General features: G+C 52.0%; 1 protein-coding gene and 1 non-coding gene across 2 annotated transcripts; both read right to left on the reverse strand.

Moving 5' to 3' along the window:
• Window positions 1-322: 322 nt before the first annotated feature.
• CTRC (chymotrypsin C) lies at window positions 323-7,797 on the reverse strand. The gene is made up of 8 exons (XM_043924314.1): window positions 6,822-7,797; window positions 5,282-5,373; window positions 5,086-5,183; window positions 4,089-4,214; window positions 3,128-3,264; window positions 2,196-2,341; window positions 896-1,048; window positions 323-399 (listed from the first exon to the last, which is right to left on the reverse strand). The coding sequence occupies exons 1-8, from the start codon at window positions 7,108-7,110 to the stop codon at window positions 385-387; spliced, it is 1,056 nt and encodes a 351-aa protein (XP_043780249.1). The 5' UTR covers window positions 7,111-7,797; the 3' UTR covers window positions 323-384.
• LOC122708394 lies at window positions 7,683-7,805 on the reverse strand. The gene has a single exon (XR_006345174.1). It is a non-coding gene; the product is annotated as a small nucleolar RNA SNORA26 (small nucleolar RNA).
• Between the last annotated feature and the right edge of the window lie 2,989 nt (window positions 7,806-10,794).

Below are 10,794 nucleotides of genomic sequence, written 5' to 3' on the forward strand. Positions count from 1 at the left end.
CCTGGGATCGCCTCCTCCCCCAGCACCTCCAGGAGCTCCCCCTCAAGGCCAAACCAGCCTGAATGAGGGGGCCTCTCTTTGCATCCTTGGTGTGGAAGGGGCAGCCCCCAGAGAACCCGCAGGGGACACGAGAATCAAGAATGAAGGCAGGGGACTTCCTTGGTGGTCCAGGAGCTAAGAATCCAAGCTCCCAGTGCAAGGGGCCCAGGTTCAATCCCTGGTCAGGGAACTAGAGCCCACATTCTGCAACTACGAGTCTGAGTGCTGTAATTAAGCCCGAGTACAGTCAAATAAATAAATAAATAAAATGAAAGCAGGCAGCTTGAGGGGGAAAGAGGTTTATTGCGGTTGTCAGGATTTGTGGCCTGGGCTCCTGGGGATGAATCACAGCTGCAGTTTCTGGAGAAGCAGAGAACAGAGTGAGGGACTCAGGGTGGCATGAGTCTCAGCCAGGAAGGAAGGAACAAGCAGGCACAGCAGGTAGTACCAGGCCTTAATGAGCCAGGCTTGCCTCTGTCCCCAGGGTTGGCCCCCTCGGCACTTCCCACCACTGTGCAAGTGGGCTCAGGATGCTGCCTACTCCCAAAATGAACCCTGTCCCTCCTCAAGAGATAGATGGCTATCCATGCCACCCCCTCTCCTGTGTTGGGGCCACATTTCACCTTTGGAAGCCCTGGTGGGGAGCCTAGGGCTGGGACAGAAGTGTTTGCTGAAGCAAATCGATTAAAAGGTTGGGGAGTCAATGGCCATTTCCTTTACTGCACCTGACTCAAGGCTGCATGCAGTAAACAATCAATACTTCTTGAGCAGGTGAATGAATGAATGAGTGAAGGAATGAGTAGAGGAACAAGTGAGGGGTGGGCAGTGAGGAAGGAGGCCAGGGAGGTGCACCCACCTCGTTGATCCAGTCGATGTAGGCAGACACACGGGTGAAGACCGTGGGCTTCTTGTAGGTGTTGCAGCCCAGCCCGGAGCCGAAGCTGACGATGCCTTGCACATCCCAGTTGCCGTTCTCAGCTTGGCAGTTCAGGGGGCCACCCGAATCCCCCTGCACCAGATGGGGTGGGCGTCAGAGGGAGGCTTGGGCCACAGGGGTGGGTTAGAGTGGGGCATGTGAGTTGGCCTCTCTGCTTTGGTACCTCCTGTTTTGACCTCAGCTTGTCCATAGTGAGGGAGGGAGAGAAGATATGATTTGGGAGTGACTTGACCTTTATCCCGCTGCTGCTGCTGCTAAGTCGCTTCAGTCCTGTGTGACTCTGTGCGATCCCATAAACGGCAGCCCACCAGGCTCCCCTGTCCCTGGGATTCTCCAGGCAAGAACACTGGAGTGGGTTGCCATTTCCTTCTCCAATGCATGAAAGTGAAAAGTGAAAGTGAAGTCGCTCAGTCGTGTCAGACTCTTGGAGACCCAGTGGACTGCAGCCTACCAGGCTCCTCCATCCATGGGATTTTCCAGGCAAGAGTACTGGAGTGGGGTGCCATTGCCTTCTCCGGACCTTTATCCTAGGGGAGCCCTAAAGTATCAGATTAAGTCGTGGTTTGCTGTGCGATCTTGGGATGATGAGAACCCTCTCTGTGCCTCAGTGTCCCATGCCTGAGTCTGAGCTGCCCAGAGAAGTGAAGATGCTGGGAGTTGTGTAGGAGACCCAGGAAAGTGAGGGAAATGGAAATGGGGAAAGGGTCCTGTGTTTAAAAATGGGACAGTCTCTGATTTCCCTAGATGCTTCTTGCTTCAGTGTCAGATTCCCTGTGTCCTCTGTCTCCCTGGAGCGATGGAGTTGACGGTACGATGGAACGTGTGCCCGGACTTGAATGAAGTCTCTTCTACACACGTCAGACTCATTTAGTCCTCACAGCAGCCCTGTGCTTACTGTTGCTCCATTTTACAATGGGGAAACTGAGGTTCAGAGAGGTCAAACGGCCTGCCCAAGGTTATGCAGCTATGAAGGGGTGGGACTGGGACTCAGACCCAGAGACATTCAGCCTTCATGCTCTGGCCATAGTGCTGGTGGGGGAGAGGAAGGGGGACAGTGACAAGGTTTTCCTAAGTCTCCTGAACCCAACTGGGACTCAGTCTCCCCCCAGGGAGAGGGTTCCTCATGGGGTCTCCCCACTTCTCACTCCTTTGCTCTCCTCCCTGCCCCTAGCACTTGGCCATTTGCATTAGGGCAGGGGTGCAGAGTCTGGACACTCACGTTGCAGGCTGAGATGACTCCGTCGCCTCCAGCACAGACCATGGTTTCCTTCACCGTGCTGCCCCACCAGTCTCTCTGGGAGCACGTGGCATAATCCACCACAGGCTGCAGGCCCTGCTGCAGCTCGGCGGCAATGGGGCCATTGGCTGGAGAGAGAATGGGTGGTGACTGGACAGGCAGCCCAGGAAGCCCTGGCTCCATGCCTTCAGGGAACAGAGGGCTAAATGGGGCTGGGCCAGGCCAGGCAAGTTCTGGCAAGACTTTGAGGGACATATATGCCTTTTATTGAGAGGCAAGACTCTGAGCCAATGGTCCCAAACTGGGTTAGAGACCCTTCAAAGGGTTGGAAAGGTAAAACCAACCCATAGAAAACCCTCAAGAAATAACTACCATTTATCTTTAATTTATGTTCTGGGGTTTTAATTGTCAATGGTTTCCTTGTAGTTCACTACTTTTGGTGTCACATGTTAAAAGATTTTTCTCAGCCTCAAATTTTCCAGGTACTGATCTCTATTTTCTTCTAAGTCTTCTGTAGGTTCATTTATTTGCATTTAACCTTTACATTCAGCTGTAATTTACTTGAGAATTCCATTCACTGGAATATACTTGGTATATGATCTAATCCCCTACCCCAAAATGGTTAGTTTCATTGATTCAATAGTCACTTACATGGCACTTAGTAGCTGCCCAGCCCTGTTCTAAGTCCTTGACAAATTTTAGTCCATTTAATTCTTATAGCATCCTTTATATGCACTTGGCGTGTCTGTCACATGGTATGTGCTTACTAAATATTAGCCATCATTACACAGTTTAAGAAGATGTGAAGATGTTAAGGCAAAAAGGAAACTGGTGGGCAAATGTGGGTGGCATGCTTATTGTGGGAGCCGCTTCCTCCAGGAAGGCGCTCTTGATTTACCAGGGGCTATACTCACTGTAGAGACGGCCCCAGCCAGTGACGTAGCAGGGGTAGTCCTGAGTCAGCAAGGCACCCGCCTCTGGCAGGCAGGCCACCTGGATCGTGTCGCTCAGTTCCACAGTCTCTGCCAGCTTGATAAGGGCAATGTCATTGCTGGAATCCAAAGTGGAGGTGGTGAATGACAGGAGGGCCTGGTGCAGCAAGCAAATGCTGAGAGGCCTGGCCTGTGAGTCGGGAGTCAGGCCAAGGGTGACCAGGGTCCTTTGCACATATCCCGGACTGCCAGGTTTTACTGGTGGACACCTGCCCCTGTAGGTGTAGCTTCTTCCCCTACTTGTGTCTCCACATCACGACAGGCTTAACAGAGAAGTGACAAGAGCAGAAGCCTGAGCCACTGTATCTGAACCACTGTATCGACCGAAATTAAGCTAAAGCAAATTGGAAATTATGACGGTAAAAATACTTGCAGATTCAATTTTTAATGTTTCTGTGTTGCCGAATGAAAGCGGACAACCCTAGGCAGACTTGGTTTGATTTGTGGTTCTGCCACTTAGCAGGCTGTGTGACCTGAGACACATTCCTTAACCTCTCTGATCCTCGCGTTCTTGTCTCGGGCTGTGGTGAAGATTAAATAAGAGATGGCGCATAAAGTGCTTATTGCAATGCGGGCAGGCATGCAGTAAGCATCAATAATGGGGAGTGCTGGCTCATCCCCTGGCTGACAGACTTCAGGTAACATACCACGGGGCCCTCGGGATCCTTAGTCCATGTGTACTTTATGGAGCCCCTTGGTCAATGATGGGGATGGGAGGGGTGTCCGTCTTCTCTTAGCATTTTGCTATTTTGCGTAAAGTCATCATCTGCGGGCTGTTCAGGGTGAGGATGGGGCCCATGATGAGGCTCTGTCTCCATATCAGGGACCCCCTCTTCTTCTGAGCTGCCCCTAGGGGCCGTGTGATGGCTAGCTGGGCACTCACCGAATGAGGAAGGAGTTCCACTTTTCGTGGACAAAGATGGTGTCCACACCCACGTAGAGGGAGCCTGCCTCGTCCTCCACCTCCAGGTTGTTCTTCCCCAGGCCCACGCGGTATGTCAGGGTGTTGCTGGACAGAGCAAGGGGGCCAAGTCAGGGTCCTACTCGCATGGGTCGGCTGGGTAGAGAGGGAAGTTGGGGCTCTGGTGATGCAGCTTTGGGGTCACTGTGGGACTCATTTGGGGGAAGGCACAGTTCACCCCATTGACCCTTCCTAGGGCACAGGGTAAGGACCCTGGTCTTGGAGTCAAGTTTGTTCTGACTGCTGGGTGGGCAGGCTCGGGCCTCAATTCCTCACCTGTAAGGTGGGGATAATCTTGAAACTCACCTGCCAGGGATGCTGTGAAGATGAACTAGTCCACACTGCTGCTGGCATGCATTATCTCACCTCTGTTCCTCTCTAGCCACCTCCTCCTCTCCCCTCACACAATCCGCTCCTGCCACACCGGCTTCCACTTTATTTCTCAAACATGCCAAGTGGACTCCCTCCTCTGGACCTTTGCATCGGCTCTTCCCTCCACCTGTGACACCTTACTTCCAGACCAGAGATTTCTTCCCTTCTTTTCTTTAGATCTCGGCTCAAGTATCCCCTTTTCAGAGAGCTTTTCCCCAGGCCATGTCATTTAAAATAGAACCCCTCATACTTTTTAGCCTCTTCCTGCTTCTTTGTTTTTCTTCACCACCACTTATTTTGTTACATATTTACTTGTTGGATGGCCTGCCACTCTGTCTTCTACTAGAATATAATAAGTTCCCTGCAGAGCACAAACTGCGTTTTCACTGCCCCATTCCCTGGCACATCGTAGGCGCTCACTAAATACTTGTTGAATGAATAAATGGACAACTGAGTTACTGGATATGAGCAGCCTGTTTGTGCCGCTGTCTGGAGTGTGTGCCCTGGAAGAGCAGCGGGCGGGGCGTCTGGGTGACTTCCGGCTCACCTGATGCAGTGGGCGGCTGTGAGGACGTGGTTGGGGGTGATCAAGGTGCCGCCACACGTGTGCCTCCACGTGTTATCCTTGAGGTACTGGAGGGAGATCTGGGGGAGGATGTGAAAGGAGCGTGTGTCAGTCCCCAGGGACCCACTCCCCATGCCCCTCTCCACCCCGCCTCCCACCCCCGCGGCGGTGAGCTTACCTGCCAGGGCCAGCTGTGAGGAATGGCGTCCTCTCCTCCCACCACGCGGGCTGATAGGTTGGGCTGGAAGATGGGGACCCCGCAGCTGGAGGCTGGGGGAGACAGGAGAGGGAGAGCACAGGTGAGGGTGCCTGGTGTCTCACTGGGGAAGGGACAGGTGGAAAGAGCACATATTTAGGGGCTAGGCAGACTTGGGTTTGGATTTTCCTGTAAGACTTTGGGGAAGCCATTGAGTGTGCTGGGCCTCAACTTCCCTTTCTGTGAAATGGGTAGAATAGCACTAACCTGGTAAGTTTGTCCTAAGAACTAAATGATGCATATGAAGAGTTGAGCAAAAGGTCTGGTATAGAGTGAGGGTTAAACCACTGAAGGAAACACCAAGGTAGGCTGGCTTGGTGTGAGTGCCCAGGTACACCTGTGTTCTTCATCCTTACCCTGTTGTCCCTTTTGAGGCCACAGCATGGCGGGGATGTGTGAACACGGAACCCACAGAATTCCAGACTGTCCTAGCTGTGGCATGGTCAAGAGCAAGTGCTGGGCAGACTCAGACTCAAAATCTGCCCCCCCCGCCCCGCACTAACCAGCCATGTGATCTTGAAGAAGCTAGTGAACTTCACTGTGCCTCAGGGTCCTCATCCGTAAAATGGGTCTATATTAATAGACCCTGCCTCGCAAGGTTGACGGAGAATCAAATTGGCTCCGGAATGTCAAGGGCTTAGCAGAGCGCTTGGCACAGAGTAAACATGCAGTACACAGGAGCAGCTACTGTTATTATTACTACTGTTGTTATCAACTGGAGGACTCTTAATGAAGCGCTCTTATTTGCCAAAAGAGCCAGTGAGCTTTAGAGAGGTGATATAGCTTGTTTAGGTCCTGCTGACAGAGAGTGACATTCGAGTCAAGTTCCTTGACTCCCAATCTGGGAGAAGGCTGCCAACATGGAAAGCTGCCGTCCTCTGTGCCAACACAGAATCCCCAAAGGAGAGATGCTGATCCCAGGAAAGGTAGGCCCCGATATTGTTTAATTGCTAAGTCGTGTCCAACTCTTTTGCAACCCCATGGACTGTAGCCTGCCTGGCTCCTCTGTCCATGGGATTTCCCAGGCAGGAATACTGGAGTGGGTTGCCATTTCCTTTTCCAGGGGCTCTTCCCAACCCAGGGATCAGACTTGCATCTCCTGCATTGGCAGGCGGGTTCTTTACCACTGAGCCAGCTGGGAAGCCCAAGCCCCCCGATGGTCCCCAGGGTACCCGGGGATGAGGCATCTTCTGTGTCCCCAGGCTGATGCTACATCTGTCTGCACCTCATTGCTCATCCTCACCCTGGGGAGGTCAGGTCATTAGCCCTGTTTCGCAGATTCAGAAGCAGAGTTGCCCAGCAGGCAAGTAGCTCATTTGACACAGCTGATCAGTAGTAATTGGACCCACACTGAACCCCAAAGCTCCTTTCCCAAAGCCCTGGAGAGCAGAGGGCCCCTGCCCCCATCCTTGTCCGAGCTCACAGCCTGATGACTGCAGCTGGTCATGGAGCCTCAGCTTACCATAGGCCAGGAGCGCGGTGAAGACTGTGATGCCCAACATGTTGTGAATGCTCAGAATCAGGTGAATGTCTCGGTGGCCAGGGCAGCATTTATAGGCAGGTGGGGGGTGGGCCCACCTCGTCAAGGCTGAGCCACCACTTGGAAGAAACCTGTTCTGCCAAGGCCTTTTCCCTGACCTTGGGTGGTTACTGTTTAATTTGGGCAGAGATGGAGCTGGTTCGGCGGCATGGATTTCCCAAATATCCAGAGACAGAGCAAACTCTGGCATTTGCAGGTATGGGGGCCCCATCACGCTGCTTGGCCTGACTCATTCTTTTTAGTTGTTTACTAGGCACCTACTATGTGCTGGTTGGCATGCTCAGTAACTCTTGCAGTCCCTTAATTCTCCCAACAACACGCAGTAGACACTCTTGTCCACTGATTAAACGTGACAAAGCTGAGACTCAGAGGGTCAGTGACCATCCAGGGTCACACAGCTGCACTACAACAGAACCAGGGTTTGAAGTCAGCCTTTCAAATGTCAGCCTACGGCCAAAGACTGCTATGATGCACCGCTTCCTTCTCTGTCTTTATAGCTCTTTCTTTCTCCCTCATTCAACCAATACTGTCGGATCTTGCGGTACTCCCTGCAACACCTTCTCCCCGCAGGCTGTGGATGGAGGCTGAGGCCCTGGCATACCCTGGAAGGCTTTGGTTGGCCAAATTCCTACTTGGAGCCTGCTTAGTTGTCTCCCTGCAAGGCCCTCAGTCTCCCGTTCTTTCTTTCTTTCTTTATTTATTGAAGGTCAAGTTTAAATTTAATGACTTTGGTATTAACTATACACATACTAGTAAGTGCTAAGACTTAAAATCTTCCAGTTCAGTTGTGACTCCAGACAGGATCCAGAGAGGAGTTCTAAAAATCTCTTCTCTGGGTTTTAGGGAGACTTTCTTTACCCTCCTGTGTTAGCCTCTTAAGGCACTGCGTCAGCCTTAAAAGGGCACTGGAAAGGGCCTCCCGTTCTTTAAAATGGGCATGTAGGATCAGATGAACTCTTGGGCTCTTTTCAGATCTTAGATTCCATGATTTAGATGTAAAGGTTGAGTGCTACTCTGGATGCCCAAAAATTCCACCTGGAGCCTTGGGCAGTTGGGGTTCAGCTTTGACCTCGGAGAGTCGGTTTACTTCATTTGCCCCAAGGCCTGACTTCTCTTCTTTGTCTCCTTTGAACTCCTCCATGCGCTGTTTGGAAGCTGTTTTCTGAGCTGGGCCCACTGGTCATGTTGGGCATTATTTAACCATGCTCTCACTGGGAGCAACTGGGTGGAGGTGGGAGCTGCCTGTGGCGCACAACTAGTGTACATGGCTAATATGCATGGCTAGTGTGCGTGGCTAGTGCCAGCCCCTCCTAACCTGGCTCTGGTGCAGGGAAAACCACTGGCCAGAGGACGCTATCACTCTAGGGGTTCAAATTGCCTAAAGTTATGGTGGTGACACTTGGCTGGCTGACCTCGTCTTCTGACCACCGAGATGAAGAAACAGCCCCAGGAGGGCTGGTGAATATCTTCAGAGAGGTGCCCTGGGGAGTGGATAGTTGCAGTTGGAAGGCAGAGGGCTTGGTGTTGGATTAACTTAAAGCTGTTCATCTTGCCTACCCAGACTGTGTGGCACTGACTTAGAAAGTACACTGAAGCCATTCATTCCTTCATTCCTCCCAAACTAGCTGAGCAGCTCCTGTGTGTAGGCTCTGGGCTGGGGCCACAGAGAGGATTAGATCCTGTTCGGTTCCGCTGGAGCTCCCCGCTGGGCAAGGTAATAAACGTTCCTTTGAATGTTCTGGGCCAAGGTCTGGGAGTCCCAAATGAGAGCGTGTTAATCCTGGGTGGGAGTTTGATGGGCACAGGTGGGAAAAGGGCCCCTTTCTGCAGATTCCATGTCCAAAATGAACTTGAGATTCAAAAAGATGCATGCAGCTCTGTTTTCCTAGCAGGATTATTCACAACAGGCAAAACATGGAGACAACCTAAATGTCCATTGACAGCTGAATGGGTAAAGAAGACATGTATACAATGAAATACTTCTCAACCATAAAAAAAGAATGAATAATGCTATTGCAGCAACATGGATGCAACTAAAGATGATCATACTAAGTGAAGTAAGTAGAAAGACATACCCTATGATATCACTTATATGTGGAATCTGAACTATGGCACCAACAAACCTATCTATTAAGGAGAAATAGACTCACAGACATAGAGAACAGACTTGAGGTTGCCAAGGGGTGGGAGAGGGAAGGACTGGGACTTTGGGATTAGCAGATGTAAACTTTACAAATAGGATGGATAAACAGCAAGGCCCTTCTGTTATAGCGCAGGGGACTATATTCAGTCTCCTGTGATAAATCATAATGGAAAAGAAGATATAAAAAGAACACCTATATGTGTATAACTGAGTCTCCTTGCTATACAGCAGAGATTGGCACAACAGTGTAAATCAACTATACTTTGATAAAAAATTAAAATTAAAAATAACAACAACAACCACAAAAAAACCCCAAATGAACTTGAGGACTTGAGACTCCGAGGATGCTGAAATCCCATCCTATCCTGCTGACCCTCGTGTATTCCAGGGCCTGGAGTGGGGCCTCCCAGGATGTGGGCACTTAATGTCAGTCAGCCACTCAGGGCCAGACTACGCTGGAAAAATAACCATGAGTGACTTGGCAGAGGCTGGTTTCGGGGGTGTGGGGAACGTTAAAAGAAGCGATGCCAAGGTTGGGAGTCAATGAGGGTGCTGGTGAGAGCCTGAGAAACAGGGCAGGTGCCAGGATGGGGCCCGTTATTTTTAGTTGCTGGGACAGGACTCTCCGGTGGCAGCTGTTACATCCTGGGTGGGGCCCGTTAAGCAGGCAGGCCTGGGGCTGGCAGCTTTTCTCCTCAAAACCAGGTGAAAGTAGGGAGCTGGGGGGTGAGTGAGGGATTCGGTGTTTGGTGCTGGGGGCTGGGACTTGGTGGTGGGGAGGCTTACTGAGAGGCCAGGACATGGTTGGGGTTTAAGGAGCCACCTCCCTTCCCCACTCTTGGCCCCTTAATCCCTTTAGGAATCCTTATTCCTCCCGTGCCCCCTGCCTGGGCTGGGAGAGTGGGTTCTCACGGTGGCAGAGTCTAGGGCCCCTCCCAGCTGCATCTGATGGTGGAGGGCCTGGCGTGAGACCGGCGGCCCATGTATCTCACATTACGAGGGCTTGAGGTCCACGTCCACCACCGGGCCAGCTGGACATTGTCTTCAATTGAAGACAGTGCTTCACCCAACATGCAGTGCTAACGGCATCTCGGGCCACAGGTGGCGCGTGGGGTGGCCTTTCTCAGGAAATAACACTTCAAGGAGGAAGCCTTCTCCAAGCAGGAAGCCAGAGGCGTAGGGCATTCGACTGCTGTAGTACCAACTACGTCCACCTGGGGGCAGCGATGTACAGCATCATCTCAAATCCTGCCCGCCGCCCCCCACACCAGATTTTACCTGGGAAAGGGGGACACCCAAAGGGAAGACCTTGAGACCTTAGCCCACCCTCACATTGACCAGATGGGGAGACTGAGACCCAGGGGGAGCCTAATCTGTTCAAAGTCCTCTTATAGGGGGAACCCCAGCTTGTTCCTCACCACCCCACCACCCCAGTCTGTAACGGAGGAGGCTTGGAGTGTCTCTGAGTGTGAGGGCGTCTTGGCGGGGCTCCCGGGTGCATCAGTCCAGAAGCCCTGTGGCCTCGGTGACACTCCTGGTGCATGCCCTCGAGTGAACTTGGCAGGCAGGGTGGCTAAATGGGTAGGGACGTGGGCTGTGGACTGAATGAACTGGAGCTGCCCCATTTGCCTGTGTCTCTTGAAAACCAAGACTGTGCCCCCCCCATGCCCATGGGCTGACTGTGAGGATTAAATGAACTGATACACTGACTTATCTGGCGGTCTGGTGGCTAAGACTCCATGCATCCAATAC

The sequence above is a fragment of the Cervus elaphus genome, chromosome 14 (genome assembly GCF_910594005.1).
Source record: "Cervus elaphus chromosome 14, mCerEla1.1, whole genome shotgun sequence".
NCBI lineage: Eukaryota > Metazoa > Chordata > Mammalia > Artiodactyla > Cervidae > Cervus > Cervus elaphus.